The 17,304-nt window shown below is 37.7% G+C and overlaps 2 protein-coding genes across 2 annotated transcripts in view; one reads left to right on the top strand and one right to left on the bottom strand.

Annotated features, from left to right (window-relative positions):
• Positions 1-326: 326 nt before the first annotated feature.
• LOC106716291 (lymphokine-activated killer T-cell-originated protein kinase homolog) lies at positions 327-2,070 on the top strand. The gene is made up of 5 exons (XM_014509783.2): positions 327-483; positions 561-856; positions 941-1,136; positions 1,226-1,423; positions 1,829-2,070. The coding sequence occupies exons 1-5, from the start codon at positions 372-374 to the stop codon at positions 1,981-1,983; spliced, it is 957 nt and encodes a 318-aa protein (XP_014365269.2). The 5' UTR covers positions 327-371; the 3' UTR covers positions 1,984-2,070.
• A 1,655-nt stretch (positions 2,071-3,725) lies between these two features.
• LOC106716271 (ankyrin repeat domain-containing protein 29) overlaps positions 3,726-17,304 on the bottom strand; it is a 21,136-nt gene continuing 7,557 nt past the window's right edge. The window contains exons 2-7 of the mRNA XM_045686845.1: positions 7,088-7,198; positions 4,852-4,950; positions 4,608-4,706; positions 4,434-4,532; positions 4,100-4,297; positions 3,726-4,017 (exon numbers count right to left, since the gene is read on the bottom strand). Of these exons, the coding sequence (XP_045542801.1) occupies positions 3,736-4,017; positions 4,100-4,297; positions 4,434-4,532; positions 4,608-4,706; positions 4,852-4,950; positions 7,088-7,198 (888 nt within the window). The 3' untranslated portion in view covers positions 3,726-3,735. The remainder of the gene's footprint in view (positions 4,018-4,099; positions 4,298-4,433; positions 4,533-4,607; positions 4,707-4,851; positions 4,951-7,087; positions 7,199-17,304) is intronic.

The raw sequence follows: 17,304 nt of genomic DNA, 5'->3' as shown, positions 1-17,304 counted from the left end.
GAATCTTGTGACAGCTACTTTAAACCACCCACAATTTTGATTAAAATCCTAACATAGTACTTACTCATATTAAAGTTTCTATGACTTTGTCGTCAAGAAAAAAAGTTAGGCTAAAGGACACCGATATCCAATGCCTTAATAAATTAAAAAAAAAGAAAAAAGTTTTAAAAGAGATCACTGACAAAGTTGCCATCATTAATATTTTATGTCAAACTTAAGTCCACTCTGTTTTGAAGTATTCTTTGAGACAATGTCAGTTGAAGTTTCAAAAGTTTGAAAAATTTAAAATATTTGAGTTGCCAATAGTACGTTTGCTATTTAAAATATTTAGTTTTGTATATTAATATAAAGGATAAGGAAATAATATTATAATGGCTGAATTTCAAACACCAGTTAAAGCTAAATCGAGTAAAATGACCGAGGGAAATGACAAAATATGTATTCCTCCTTCACCGTTTTTAAATCGTCTGGGATACGGAACAGGTAAAAGTTTAATTATTAGGACAATGTACATCGTTTGAATAATTTCTTATTCTATAATAATTTCTATCCGTTTCCAGGTGTTTCCGTTATGCAGCTAGTTAGATCCCCTAAAGCAGGGCAAATACGCTCACCTTGGGCTCTTAAAATGCTTAATAAACGAGTAAAACCAAACAAAGTATACACGGAAAGGTTGCAAGCAGAAGCGGAGTTGTTACAACGCATGTCTCATCCCAATATCGTTGGCTTCCGAGCTTTTGGTACAACCAAGATCTTGTATTTAGGAATGGAAGCATGTGACCTCTCACTCGGGGATATGATTGAGAAGAAAGTTGAAAATGACTGTGAGCCATTCGCTCCAAAATGTATTTTAAAGGTAAGATATGTCAACTTTACAATTCCTCCATTTCCATAAGAAATTTTCTTTAATACAAACAGTATCCTATATAATTTACTTCAGGTAGCGGCTGATATTGGCAATGCACTAGACTACCTGCACACAAAGATGCAGATACTGCATGGAGATATGAAGTCCTACAATATATTAGTAAATGGAGATTTTGTAATTTGTAAGCTTTGTGACTTTGGTGTGACTCTACCACTCGATGAGAATGGTGTACTGGACAAACAGAAAAAGAAATACCCAATATACTTTGGTAACTAACATTTTCTACTCTAGCAATTCATTTCTTAGAAACTTATGTAATTTATTTCTTGTATAATTAATATTCATGTACAATCATAGGCACAGAAGCATGGAGTGCCCCTGAGGTGATCCACGGAGGCACAATCAGCAGCGCCACCGATATGTGGCCGTTGGGGCTGGTGTTCTGGGAAATGCTGGCGCTCATGCCCCCGCACTCTCAAATGGACGACACATTTGATGAAAGCATGGACAGCTTGCAAGATGATTCCATGCTGGATCATTTCACTGAGAGATATGGTAAGCATTTAGTATATTCTGGCATTATCACATTTATAAAGTACTAGCGACCCGCCCCGGCTTCGCACGGGTGCAATGCAAAATATACCTACTACAGAATGTCCTTATACACAACGTTCACAGCGTTCACATTAGAAACCTTTAAATTTATCAGTGTTTCTCTACTATATTATGCATTTATTATACATACAAACCTTCCTTAAGAATCACTCTATCTATTAAAAAAAACCGCGTCAAAATCCGTTGCGTAGTTTTAAAGATCTAAGCATACATACGGACATACAGCGAAAGCGACTTTGTTTTATACTATGTATTGATTGAAGGATAGAGCCATATGATACTAAGATATATTTATTTAGATCAGAAATAGGAACAATAATGTTCCAACAATTTGTATGTGTGTAGGTACTCGGCCGGTGGTGCCGGGTGGGATCTGCCCGGTGCAGTACGAGCGGCCGCTGGTGCTGTTCTGCAGATGCACACAGGAGGAGCCGGCTGCACGACCCTCAGCACGCCGCTTGGCTGATGCAGCTCAACTCGCATTGCAGACTGATGTGTAGTGACGGATACAATATTTGAGATGTTTAAATTTATATGACTTGAGGATTACTGAATTATCTTGTGAGTTGTAACAACTAGTGTTTTTCATTTAGCTTTAATATATATTTAATGTTCGATTTCTGTATTACAAAGTATAACATTAATTGTGAAAAGAAATAGGTAAGTTTTTAAAACAATTATATTTAAGTAACATAAATAAAAATTCAACAACAATTACATATTACTTAAGTTATGAGATTATGTACTTATTTAGTGAGACTCACATGTATACAGTTAGTAGTTAACTTATAGTATTTAATACAGCTTACAATGAGATTATATATGTTATGTAATGCTTTAAAATTCATACATATATATTTTGTTATATAACCTATGTACATAGAAAAAGAAATTGATTCCAGTGACTCATGTACAAATGTTTTATTTTGAATTTTAAAATAAATTATTTTAAATATATAATGACTTTTATTATACAACCTTATTTAAAAATTAATTTCTAGGAACCTAATTTTAAATGTCTACTGAAATTAGTTATTTAAATTAGTAGAAAGGTTAAAAGATGATTTGTATAGTGTTTTCTACATGAGGTAAGTGTTAAGGCATTGGTTTCTTTAGGCTATAGTAAAATATTATACTTTTACATGTTCCATACAAAATAGTCATCTGATATTAGTAATATTACTAAGTTAACTGACATCAAGTTAGCACAATCCACCTTTACAAGAGATCAGTTAAAAATGTCGCTATTTCACAATGGAGAGAAAAACTGAAAGATGACAAGTCCACATCATCTGTTATTTTTTTTAGAAATAATTTAAGACCTGAAGAACTTTATATATAAAATAAAGTGTTTTTATATGTTTATAGTATATTTAATACTACTTGATCATATTAACATTTATAGTGAGCTAAAGGAAGTTTTTCTTCACATTCGGAACGTAACTCCGGCGAATGTGGATATTTGACTCTATTTGAAATTGATATGTTCCGGAGTTTGTGTATTTGTTGGTATATATAAAAAATTAGTGTGATTTTGATTAGTCTGTAATATATATACCAGGTTTTTTTTTTTTGACTTGTACAAACTCATACAAAACATTTCTATAAAATGAGTGCAGCGCCTCTATCGAGCGTAAAGCGCACCAACAAATGTCATACATTTTGCTGATGAAGTTACGAAGGCGCGTGTAGTAAATGTTTGTGCGAGGCTCTCAGATGTATGTATGTATGTATGTATGCACTACGAGCGATGAGGTTTTCTTATTCAATTGTCTAAATACAAGGTCAGGTTGTGAGCAGTGTGTACCACAGTCACCATAGCATGGCGCAGAAGATGAGATAAAAAGGTGTTTAAAAATACAAAGCAATGTGTTTCCTTATTGTCTCACGATATTGCATACTTCTGTACATATAATTCAAGCATCTCTCTTTAAATTATACTCTAAAGATGTCATTTAGTAACACTTGTCACCTTAACATAAAGCAGATACATATTAAATGACTATAATAACATTTTACACATTGTATCAGTCCATATAAAATTGAAGCTCATGTTATAAAATTGCATTAGTGTAGCTGTGCTATTTACAACTCGGACATCAATACCGGCGTATGTCGGAGCTCGCCGACACGTCCATACGCAGAGGTTGCCGACAACCGACTGCGGCTGGTCACGTCTACCACTAGGGCTTGCCGGAGTGGCGCTGCGGGGGCGCGGGGTGCGGGGGGCGCGGCGCGGGGTGCGCGGGGCATCAGGAAGCGGCGAGACGCTGCAGGTAGTCGACGACGTCGCGACGTGCGGCGTGTCTGGCGGCCTGCAGCGGAGTGAGCCCGGCGGCGTTGCGCAGGGCGAGGGCGGAGGCGCGGCGAGCGGCGAGCAGACGCACGCAGGCGAGTTGTCCGAACATGGCGGCGCCGTGCAGCGCGCTCTGACCGTTGGGCAGCAGGCCGAGGTCGGGCTCGTGTTTGAGCAGCTCGGCGACGACGCCCGCGTGGCCCTTGTGCGCCGCCTTGAACAGCGGAGTCGCGCCGTCCTGTGCACCACACGGGGAGAGATGAGAGAGATGTATAAGAAGAGAGCGGCGGGGGGGGGGTGTTGGACGAGGCGGCGGGTACCTGTCTGGTGGCGTCGACGCGAGCGCCGTGTTCCAGCAGGACGCGGGCGACGCGCTGATGTCCGCACTGGGCCGCGATCCAGAGCGGAGTGGCGCGGTCAGCTCGGGCCGCGTCCACCGCCGCGCCGGCACGCAGCAGTCGCGCGCACACCTCCTCGTGCCCGTTCTGCGCCGCTATGAACAGCGGAGTCGCACCGTCCTGAAACCGCGCAACTCATAGTGTTAGTGAAATGTTGTCGAGTGATATGACGGCGGCACACGAGGCGGGGTGTGGGCGGGGTGTGAGCGGGTGGGGTGAGCGGGGGGTGCGAGCGGGGGGTGAGAGCGGGGCGCACCTTCATGCAGGAGTTGACGTTGGCGCCGCGCTGCAGCAGCTCCTCGACGACGGGCAGATGGCCGCACTGACACGCCACGAACAGCGGAGTGCCGCCGTCCTGAAACAAGACATACGTTTAATAATTATGAGCACATGTTTTTAAATTTTACGTCCTGTATTGTTAATTACGCACAGTGCTGGGCGCGTCGATGTCCGCGCCGGCGTCGAGCAGCAGTCGCGCGATGTCCAGGAACCCGCCCTGTGCCGCGAAGAACAGTGCGCTCGTGCCCGTCTGACGGACATAACATGACAAACATTATAACTCATCGGTATTAACAAACTTCTAAATGTAAACACTAAAACGACAATACATCTTGTATTAAGTAGTAATACTTCAATAGACTAGTGAGGTGCATATTGCGTGTAGAATGTCGTACCGTCCTGCAGCAGGCGGGGTCTGCGCCCTGAGCCAGCAGCTCCTCCACACAGTCGGTGTGCCCCATGGCCGCCGACAGGATCAGCGGCGTCGTGCCGTCCTGTAACCACAAAACATACAATAACTTTTATATTGAATTTTTATTATTTAAATCCTACTCACTTATCAATATTTTATCCTTATTACATTGCCAAATTTCGGAAAAAAGAAACATTCCAATTTAAATTTAAAGAACCATGGCGTTAAAACACTGGATAAAATTGTACACTTCACCAAATGCAAATCAAAGTATTAAAAACAAAAGATAAAAAAGATTCGTTTTTAATCACCCACAACGGGCTGTAAGAATGCAAAGGGAAGCCTCGATAATGATCTTTATAGATTTTTCATTATAAAAAGGTAAGAATTATTGAAGTTTCGCAACGCTCTAATTAGGTTTGGTGCAGCTCGCGTGTGGATTCCGCGGCCACATTGCATTCCTCTAATGTTTCTAGTTGGATGAACGAACTGTTGGAGCGGAACTAACTTGTGTATTGTTAAAACAGTACATATTTAACAAATAATTCGAAAAAAAAAATAACAGCTGTGTTGATCTTAACAGTGGTAGAGTCCGCAATAACATCTTGCACGAATGAGCCGGCTCGACCGGTGAAACACCACGACTACACAGAAGACAGGCGTGTGGAAGCAATTCCGCATTTCGTCTGTTGAGACTTAAGAAAAAGATGGGAAGGGGAGGTGGACATGGCAGAGGAGGGGAAGCGACGCATGGAAAGGGAAAATATCCTCTTTTTGCGCGTCCTCTGTCGATTAAAGGTAGGCAAGGCATCTGCTAATGCAAATGTCTTACCTGCCCAAGGCAACGCCTATAGGCAACGCTATTGTATACGGCTTCGCTATTTTTGCGAATTCAAGTGTCCGGTGTGCCTTATCCACATTTTGTAAAAGATATATTTATAAGTAAACTAAGCTAAGGTTTTTGTAAACTTATAACTTCAAGACGGAGATTGTATTAACTTTATTCACGGAAAGTAAATAATGAAGCCAACAAGTGTTACGATTTACAATGGGTACAACATAAGAAAACTTGTGATATCTTAGAAAAACAACGGAGATTATGCAACAACCGTTATTGCGTAGGTTGGGGGGGAGGAGGTGGGTCAGCGACGTGACGATAAACAATAACCGGCCGTGACAACCTTCGTCGTGTGCCGCGAGCGACAAACTGAAGCGGGTAATAGTTTCTACTGGCGAAACATATATTGTTAGTTATTAAAATTGATTAAAAGATATCTACTTTAGCACCCAATTCTGTTATGTAATGTTTTCTTCCTTAGTCTCTTTCTAGAAATTTCAAGAAAATTGGGTGTTCTCTTTATGTTTATACTTTGTCCCGGACAACAACTAGTGTACGTATAAAGAATAGAAAAATACCAGAAATTGGAGCGGTCGCTTTATTTAAATACAACAAAAACGAGCGATTGTTTACACTCGGCTGCGCTGCTTTGGCTCAGATCAAGAGACGCAATATCACAACACGGAACAAAATGACTGTTCACGTTGGTTTTCAACATAAATAAGGTTTTTGTTATACATCCCATTCTCCAAAATAACGTATCCCATGCTCAAAATACAACACAGAGTTCAGATTCTAAAGACTAAAATACTGAAGACAAAAATATTTCATGAGGCCATAAACATTGTGGAGTCGCAAATTACGATCAGGAAGAATTTGCGAGGGTTCGCAGAGACGTTTAGAGGGGAGTCCTATTTACAAAGTACACAGACGGGAAACAGCCTGTGCCTTTGCGACGTCGTTTTATGCAATAACCTGCAGTCGTGACGGTTTATTGATTTAGTTAAAGTAAACGCAACGAGATAACGCAGTAGATGTGAGCTCGCTGCAACATAAATCTCAAGTAAACAGGAGCGTTGCAAAGATAACACGTAAATGGTACAACTATTTGATAATGAAATAATATTGAAATTTGCAATTATTCAAAAGCGTCAAACTTAATTACAAAATTATGGTGCTTGCTTTACGGACAAAAACAAATATTCTGATATTCGACTTCAAACCGATAGAACGCGTCGTGACAGTTGATCTGTGAAAAATTTAACAATATCAGGCTTCTATTTTTGTCGAGTGTCTTTTGAATATAGAACCTACTAAAGAACTGTTCGGTGAACCAATAGCTAACATTTCATCGTACAAGATATTATACGTGTCGTCTTACCCGGTCTCTGGAGTCGATGTGCACCTTTCCAGTGTCCAGCAGCTGGCACAGCCGCGCGCGGTCGCCGCGCAACGCCGCTAGATGGAACTGCACGTCCGTGCGCGACTCCTTCTGCAACACGCAACACAACACAACATTACAAAAAAATATCATAGAAGAATTGTCGTGATAAGGTTCTGTTATTTATGTAAAATACAAGATAAACATTACATAAAATAGTTTCGCTTTTGCGCTTTGATCTTCCTCAGGAGCACTCAAGACACCTTCGGAACGGCAATCGCCGTGTTCTAAATTGTATTAAATTAATCTGCGCTGTCGTGACATCACGCGAGGTGTATCAATCACGGAGCACCAGCGGTGGGTTAATAGATAACCGTTTTATTTCTGCAACATCGGCACGCGCAACTTATTTCTCGATCGTTTAACCATGTAATCGATTGTGGGTGGCGACCTGTGCCCCGGAGCCGGTGCCCGGGGCGGTGCGAACTCGCAAAACGAACGGATCATATTAGAGCAAACCGTCCGTTATCACGCCAATTCGTGTTGCGTACAAGATGCGCGTATCAATGTTCAGCTCATCAATGCAGATTCAACTAGAGCAAGGTTATCGTGACGTGAATAAGTAAAGATTAAAAAATTATTTTTACACTGACATTTATGGAGCAAGATTAACCTGCAGGTATTAAAACTAGTCTCTTACATTTTATTGATAGTAGCATAGCTCTCTTGTGCATATCTTCTACTAAAATTCAACACGGAATCACGTTATATTTTTCAAATAGTAGACCAATGTACTGTTCGTGGGAAGCGCTTCATATTCCGCAACTCGAAGGTTGCGCAGAATCAAATCATCTCATTTACTTTCAATAATTCGTTATTTGCGCGACACCGGAACTCAATCTTGTGAATTTAATAGATTTTCTCTAGACTTGTACTCTAGAGATAAAATATTCAACGCATTAGTTATTAATACTTTATAACCATGATATTTTATAAAATAAATTAATGTTACGTAACAAAGACATTTGCTGTTTTTTTCTGTCGATATTTTATTTTGCCTTACTTATCGTGAATAGCTAGAGTAAATGTCAGTCTAAATTAATTCACGGATGCAGATATGTTGTGAGGCGGCGAGGCATCAAGTGGCCGAGCATGAACTTTGCGAGATCGAGTGCGCCCGCTGCGGCGTGACGTGACGGGTGTTGCGTTACGGCTCCAGTTACAACTTCATCCCCTTTTACTTAAAACTATCCTCATCTGAGACGTCCGTTGACCTGTTTAATTCCCTGGTTGAATTCTACTTCTAAATATAGAATAGTTGTTCGTGTCAATCGGCAGTAACATTTTACAACGAAGGCCGTGAGATAGCATCAGAAGACACAAGAACAAAGACATTCCACCATCTCGCGCTCCTCACCTGCCAGTACTGTGTGTAGGAATGTTGGAGCGATACCATCGGAGCTTTGGCTATAAAGGTTAAGAATTATTCTCACAATTTTACTCCCTTTTAATGTATGCAAAATTGTTTATTAATTTACTTTATTAATATGCTTATAAAAGCAATCACTTTTTTTATAATCAGATTAGCTTTCCGAGTATTTTTTATAATGATTAAAGCAAGACCCACTCACATGATCTGCAGTAAGCAGGAAACTATAAGTCTGCGAAATAATTAGCAATTCACTTCCCACTAGTTGAATATTTGTGCATGATAATTCGCGATGAACATTACTCCACTGTCAAGACTCCATTTTATAATGACACTTTAATGACACCACTTTTTTGCTATCACCTAGAGCGCTGTAATCTTGAAATAATGTTTCAATACTTATAACATGCAAGTACTCTTAACTTTCCTCTCATTGTATACACATGACAATACATTTATGATTAAGATAATGAGGCGATTTTCACCTTTAACCTTTGATGAGTGAACATTTAAAGTGAATAGACGCCCACATTGGGGAATCATCTTAAAAATCATGCAAATGCGGATGAGTCAGCTAAGAGCGTGTTCAGTGCTCTTGGCGATTCACTGCACGAGACGAGAGGCAATCGCTGTGCTTGTTGATGCCTCTCTTAGAACTTGACGTCATATCTGACCATAAGCCTTTTGACTATTATTAGTTGCGTATGATATAAAATCATAAGTTGTCAAAAGTAGCCGGTCTGCGATAGCGCGATGCGAGTTGGAATTGTTCCCGCAATATGTTTGCTAAATATTACGCCGTGACATTAAATCGCCTGCAATCAGAGTTATTTCCATATAGAACACAGTGCATAGGTCAGGAGCAATTATACGTTGAACGTACGTTAAGTATGATAAATAATATTGAATACAGAAATAAACGACTTGATTAAATGTTGAAAATAAATACTCGTATAATCATATCATGTCACACTAATGCAATATAGAACAACTGCAATGAATGTTCGGGGCGACCTAAAAAGTTCGTTTGGTCAGTAACCTCTTGTATGTAATCAGGTCGTCAGAGAAGTGCTAATCCATCTGGAGCGATGCCAAACTGCAACTGCTCGAGGAGAGAGGAGGAGAGAGCATATAATTTTGCTTTAGCTTCTTTATTCGTCCGTGTTTCCAACTTTTATTTTCATCTGGTGAGCTACAGGACGTTGCTTTTCATTATTACGCCCATGAAAGACGCTATTAAGGCATTCTTACTGTTACATTCATAGTTCCTTGTTACATTATCTAATTTAAATGTAATAGCACTGTAATGGTCTGCAAGTTGAAAGTTAGCCGTACGATTAGTGCACAAAGCAAGCTGTGGGAACCGTCACAATCGACGAAGCGCTCGTTCCCACCGTCACGCGGCTTAGCTTTTGTTGGTTTTTCTTAAATATTGATGTGTAGTGAAAATCCATAAGTGAAGAGAGAAACGTTTTTTCTACTTTTAATTGTTACTGTAACGGTAAAGCACTTAATAAACAATATTTACTGTTTTTTCACCTTGACATGGCAACTTTTCGAGAAAGTATATTTTGCAAAAATTAATAAAAAAAGAAGGAATATATAATATTCGATTTTTACGACGGATATAACATTTTTAATGAGAATATTGACCGCGTTAACATTCTCCGATTTAGTAACGGTATATAAAAGCTTGGTTTCCATTGTATTCAAATTGTTATTCGTATTTAGGCAAATTAAACATTGAATACATTAAATGTAAACATATAATACATGTTCAGTTTCAGGAGCTAAGCCGAATGTTAAATTTCATCAAGAACTTTAAATAAACAAGAATCGTTAATAAATACAGATGTAAAAATAACGGCACTTTAGTTACACTTTTCAATATGAGATAAGATTTTTATTATTGTACTAATTATCACTCGCGAATCGCGCGGAAATAAAAAAGAAGTTTTCAAAATGTGTTCATCCAGACTAAGTTAGTTTAGCTGTTCTGGAGATATCTAATAACAAACATCCATCCATCCATCAATCGATACATCTTGACATTCGTATTTATAATATTAGTATGATTTAGGTTATATAATATAAATATCACTATGAGAAGATGTTTTATACCAGCAGGACAATTTTATCACATTAAACATTTTTAATAAATAATATACACGACCTATCATAGTATCTCCATTCTACTGCTTAGTGATTTAATTCTATTATTAGTATGCGTAGTTAGTACTCGTAGAGTCTCAAATAATTTTATATTCTTAAAAAGATTTCTGTAATATTCTTTTATGCGGGCATTTCGTTTCTGTTCACTGTCGGCAGCGGAGTTTCCTGCCGTCTTATTGATTTGCGCGAGTTTCCCGCGCCCTCACATAATAATTTGTAAGTCACATTTTGCGTTCAGTTCAAGGTTATTATTTCTTAGATGTCATGAAAGACTACTTATTGTTTTCATTCTAAATTTAAAACCTATTGTTTCTTTATTACTTTATTTCGTAAACCTTTTTGTCAATAGGTGATAGTAAAGTGGCAATACAAAAAGCCATAACTTAAAAGTATGTTACTCTAGAGCACTTGGCAATTTCGGCTTAAGGATCTTTTAATTTTTTTTATATGTAGATATTTAGCTTTTATTATTGTCTGTCGTTAGGTAGCTAAGGTACGGGTATGCCCTCTTTGGAACCCCTTTCAATCAATCCGTTGAAACAAAAGTGCGCAGTAGAGTGGCTATTGACATGAGGTGGTGCGCTAATGTGCGATGGAGCGGAGGGTCTTCATAATTGCAAATTGAATATCAAGGGCTAAAGACGCGCATAGGAAAACAAATATACGCTATAACCTTTACATACAAAAAATATTAAATACAAAAATAAATCATAAACTATACATTGTAATGGAATCGTGTCGGTACGTTGATGATAATGAAACTGAATAAAAAAGTCAACGTGAAGTAGCAAAAAAGTTATTACTCGTGTTACATAAGGTGTCATCATAATTAGTGGGGCCATGACGGCGCGGTGGCATGATGGACGACGGAATGTTTTTGCCAACAGGCACGCAGCTATTCTAGCTTTACTGCGAACAATGTCATCTATCATAGAAAACACGCGAACACGAGTTATCTTGACAACGATATTTTAACAAAAGTATGGACAAAAATAATATTTCATTTTCCTTATAACATTCATGAAATCTTTAAAATGTAAACATCAATATTTATTTACAACATTATGTAAATTTTGTTATAGAAATAATAAAAGAAAACAAAGGAAAGTAAAACAAAAAGTATGCCCGGAACTAAATTCTAAATTCTAAAGTCGGAACATCTTTCAATGTAAATTTTGTACGTGAGGATCGATTTATTTTTACTTTTTTATGTTCTATGATTCTGCCTCTATGTCGTAAAAGAATTGTTTATAAAAAATAATATCTAAAATTACAATTACAATATGACTTTTTTTTTCTTGTTTTTATCTGTGCCATTCTCAAATTTCAACAAAAACAGAGATTCCCAGCTCTCAAGTTCGTTACGGAATTGTATTGAAATAGATTTTTTTCTCTTCGGTTATTTTAAAATTTAAAATACAGAGGTCTTAATAAAATTAAGAAAGACGTATTCAAATAGAGCGTCGGTGGCTCAGGGGTTACATACTTGACTTGTAATCATCAGGTCCTGAGTTCGAATCCCGCCATGTAACAATGTATATTTATCAGACGTTCTTATAAAGGAAACCGTTTTGATGCAACCTGCACATATCTTCGAAGCAATTCAAAGATATTTATGAAGACGTCCAACCCGCACTGGTCCAGCGTGGTTGATTATGGCCTAGTCCCCCCTCCTAGCCACTCAGTAGGGACGTATAGTCAGTGTGTCATGAGTGGCATAGATCGATAATTCATAGGATATTTTTTTATTAAACTTGTAACGATAAGATTTTAATAAACATTAGAATCTGAAAAACAATAGTAAAAAGAAAGAAATTTAAATGAATTGTCGTTTTTTCTACTTTATTGAGCTTATAAAATAAGGTGTAAAAGAAGTATTGTAAAGTTGATTTAGAAAACGAAGAACGAGAGCGGATGCTGTTACGTAATGACTCAGCATGAACAATGGCATGCTACGCTATAGGGTTGCCACCTTTATTTATGAGATATTGTGAATATTATCGTATCGCTATAAAAGACATCTCAACAATAATGAGATCATCTAAAGAGAAAGAGCGTCAGTGGCTCAGGGGTTAAGCACTTGACTTGCAGTCTGGAGGTCCTGGGTTCGAATCCCGCCATGTACCAATGAGTTTTTCGACGTTGTTACGGTGAAGGAAAATATTGTGATACAACCTGCACATATCTGAGAAGAAATTCAAAGATATGTGTGAAGTCAACCAACCCACACTGGGCCAGCGTGGTTGACTATGGCCTAGTCACCCCTAACTTGGGGATGCTCCGAGCCCCTCAGTGGGGACGTATAGTAAGCTGATGATGAAAGAAGAATTGCGTAATCAAACAATATTTTTCGCTGTGAAAACTTTGTGAAATTGGTGCAAATTGTATTCGAAGTTTTTAAGTTTATAACAATTACCTTACCACACACAAAATATAAAATCATAAAATATACAATTTTCATTAGTGTGACAATTGACAACCCTATGGAAAGTAAGCGGTAAGTAGGTTCGAAGCCGAATTCCGGACAAGGCGGCGTAGTGATAGACGCACGGATGTTTTTTTGTCAGAAGGCGCGACGTGACCGACAGACATAAACAACTCTCTATTTCTACCGCATCAGCCAGACGAACTTATTCTGACACTCCTTACTCAATTTTCAAAATAATGGTTTACCACCATAATAAGCTATAGATATAGAATCAAAACAGGTTTTATTATTTTCTTCAACCAAACAGATATAGCAGGTCTAAATATAGCCTCTGTATAGCTTGTCCGTGCAACTCGAAACTGGGCAAAGCGCCGCACGTAAACAATTCACCTCTACAGTTAACTAGCAGATCTGAGTATTTACTTGCCGAGAGCAACGTAGGACAAACGACGACATAACTGATTAATTTGATACATGCAGCAGAAGAGTAAGCCTGTTTTGGTAGCACTTGTTTAATCAGTAATTGGAGCTATTCAAAAGCCTTGCATTTGTCTTTAAATCAGCATGTAAATGTTTTGAATCAAAATCGTCTAGTAAGACGATTTACATGCGACCAAGCGTAGAACATCTTAAATCAAAGCGTTTATAAGACATGTATTAAATAGAAATAAAATCCAAGATTCCCATCATATTTATTTTCACCAAATAAATGAATTATCTTAAAATATGTACATGGGTTCTCACGCAATGTTTTTACAAACGAGTTTAAACACCTTTTAAAGGAAGTTATAAACCGTGATGATTAGTCGTTAGACACGGCACTTTGATGTGTAAAACTTAGCTTTCGTGTATTTTCTGCAGTTGATAGTTCATTGCTTCTTTGAGTATCTATTTAACGTGTAAAATGTATACGAGGCAGGCTTGTCTGTTTGTTATATGGTCATTAGCACGTTTTCATTTATAGACGAGCCGGCCACCTTCTGTGCTCGAAAGCCTAAAATACTCATTTCGTTTCGGTTATACTTTTGTTTTCTTTTTTAAATACATTTACTGTGTGTAAAGATAAACGATAAAATTGTGCACATCCACAAGTGAAAGCTATAAAGATGTAACTAACAGATTGTTGAACTATGGAATTAGATTTACTATTTAATGCATCGTAAATAATTGTATGTCTTAATTAGAACAATTGGATTTTATGAACTAACTAGCTGTCGCCGGCGACTCCGTCCGCGCGGAATTAACAAAAAAAATATAATGAATAGTTATCTACGAAATTTCATTGACCTTCAAACAAACATCAATCCATCCATCCATATATCCAAACATTCAAATTTATAACATTAGTAAGAATTATGTTTCATTTTTCGAAATCCAATACTTAAATGAAATCGTCCCATTAAAAAATAAAAGACAGATGAATGCAGAGTAGTTAAAAAAGGAATAAAAGGGGACATTGTGAAATGAGGACGTGTGCTGTTTTTATGCTAGAAATTTTAATTGTGTGAATGCGGAAAACTTTTATTGGTACAGTCTTTCATTAAAATGAGAGAAGCTTATTTTAAAGCAAGACGCTTGAAATAAAGCTCGATAAAATAATGAAATTTACATATCTTGATGAATCATTTTGTATTCCTTTAATTAGTAAAATGTTAAAAGTCGGTCGCGCTAGCAACTGGTTAACACAGTCGGTTCATTAGAACTCATCTGCAACAAGCTGACGCAATTGGACATGACATGTGACCCACAAGGATCGTGGTCAGCGGCAAATGTGGACTTTCTCTGTCCGATGACATCAACGCGATATTGCGTGCTATGCTAATATCTTCGATCAATAGTAGAAAGCAAACTCTTTTGTCGAGTGGACGCATCGCGAGAAAGCGCGGGAGAATTCGCCATCTTGAAGTCGCTCAAAAGATCCGAGCCTCGCAAACTGAGCTCGAGTTTTCAAAGGAAAATGTTTGCTTTTTTAGCATGAAATCCGACCGGATGAGTGCTTCTAAAGAACACTTTTTAAAATCTAAAGTTGTCTAAAATTGTACACTAGACAACCTCTTATGAATTTCTGTTTACTGGTGTGGTATTTGAAGGCTAAGAATAACAACTTAAAATTTATTTTACAATAAGTTTATTTTGTACCTAAATATAGTCATGTTATTTGTTCTGTGCAGATAACTTTTACATACAGTATCTATCCAAAAAGTATAGTTTTTAATCTGCTGGCTTTTTTAAACGTTGTTTTAACCCTACCTTACGAGGCGGGGTGCAGACGTCACAGAGGATATATACTCCGTAACGTAATGAGTTGCGACACGGTGTGTGACGTCACTTAAAGTTGCGACACTTGTCGGTGTCATTACGGTGTTTCGGCTTAAGATATACGTCAGAGAATATGTTTATTACCAAAACCTCTAAATTACTCTCTTTTGTGACATCATTGTTAGCAACAATTTTTTTCAAAAACGAACATCATATCTGCCAAATCTAATCTACAAGGAACTTTAAAAATAATTCATAGCTAGTCTCAGAGTTCTTGAAGTTTAGAATTAGTAGTACTTACATAGAGCCTTTGTTATTCTGGTCTATTGAATCATAAGAAAGTAACAATTTAACATTGTTTGCTGTACACCTTATAGTCCATATTTCCATGTAGTTTCATTCCCTATTGAGTCTACAGATTATAAATGATTCAATGGATAATAAGATCTAATGTAAAAGGCAACGTTTACCCGTTGAATAATAAAACAAGGGATAATCAAAAGCTGGTCAAGATAAGGGGCTTCAGAAACTTACAATGAACTATGTAGATTCTTCAGTCACTTCGATTGTACTCAGAGAAAAAGTTACATGTAACAACTCATCATCTGCGAACTAATTTCCTTTATATTGTCAAGTGTGGCAGAGATGGATCTTAATGATTGTTTACGTGGGCCGGGGTCAACGGCCTCCCGCTTCGCGCCTCACGGTCTGCCCTCGCTTTTTGTTCATCCACAACAATGCAAGCCAGCTGACAGAATGCTGTCATTGCATAACTACTAACCTAGCCACCGACCTATCGTACTGACGCAGTTCTGTCGCCTCCACTGTACTCTACTGGCCTGTTATAATACTACTACAATACTGCTGGCCTGTTATAATAAAAATACATATAAATTTATTATGAATAAATCCTTTTTTCACTTCTATTAATTTGGCTACAAATCATTTCTTTTTATTCATTTTTGAAGTATACTAAAATTATCACAAATAAATGTATTTCTGATATTAGTCTGCCGATTTGAATTTAAAGTGTTTATCACAAGAGGATAATTCAATGTTAATCCCAAACAACATGAACGCAGTGTTATTGAACTGAAGCACGCCATTGCCAATATAAGGCATTTACAAACTATTTTATAAACATTATCAAATAATTTTACTGTTTTTTTATTTGACTCCGCCATAAACATAACTCGAAGAATTTAAAGGACATGTCTGGCTCATCTTCAAAAGGTCTAATTTTAAATCTACGGCTTCATAAAATTAAAAACTAACAGAATATACAGAAAAACTATAGTATCACACTATAAGTGAGACCATATAATTTATGCAGATAGTCTGTAGGTGCCCTTATCCAATGTTCAAGTGTGGTACACGTAAGTTTCTTCGAGCACCGATGCCGGTCGAGTTTCGGTTGTTTTTACATAACCGTTAATTTGCGGTCAATGTCTGATCTGTCATACTCTTAATACATTGGTGTTGCTATCGATAATTACGTTAGAGATGTTGGCTTTATGTAACATTAATTAAAGTGATTCTTATCAACACAGCTGCTTAATCAGATCGTTTCAGATTCATTACGAAATCAGATCGATGATTTGATTGTTAATTGTGACTTTAATTGCTCATTTGTCATGTTACCAAATAAGAAAGCGCAACGAAGTTTGTATTCTGCAACAAAAAAAGATAACATGCGATAATCCATTCTGCACTTTGTCTGTGAACTTAAGAAACAATGGCGTTAACAAGGGTATCTTAGTAGGTACTGAGCCGCAAGGTCGTTCGTCTATTATTTTTCATTAGACATTGCGCAAAAGTAACAACTAGTTGACTTGACAACGAAATTAACAACGCTTTGTAGTCATTATAGATAAAGATGTGAAAAACCGTGTGCGGTAAATACTGGGAACAAGACGGCATTGTGTAGAA

Source organism: Papilio machaon, chromosome 4, assembly GCF_912999745.1.
Source record: "Papilio machaon chromosome 4, ilPapMach1.1, whole genome shotgun sequence".
In the NCBI taxonomy this organism is placed as follows: Eukaryota; Metazoa; Arthropoda; class Insecta; order Lepidoptera; family Papilionidae; genus Papilio; species Papilio machaon.
This window is presented reverse-complemented; position numbering and strand designations above follow the sequence as displayed.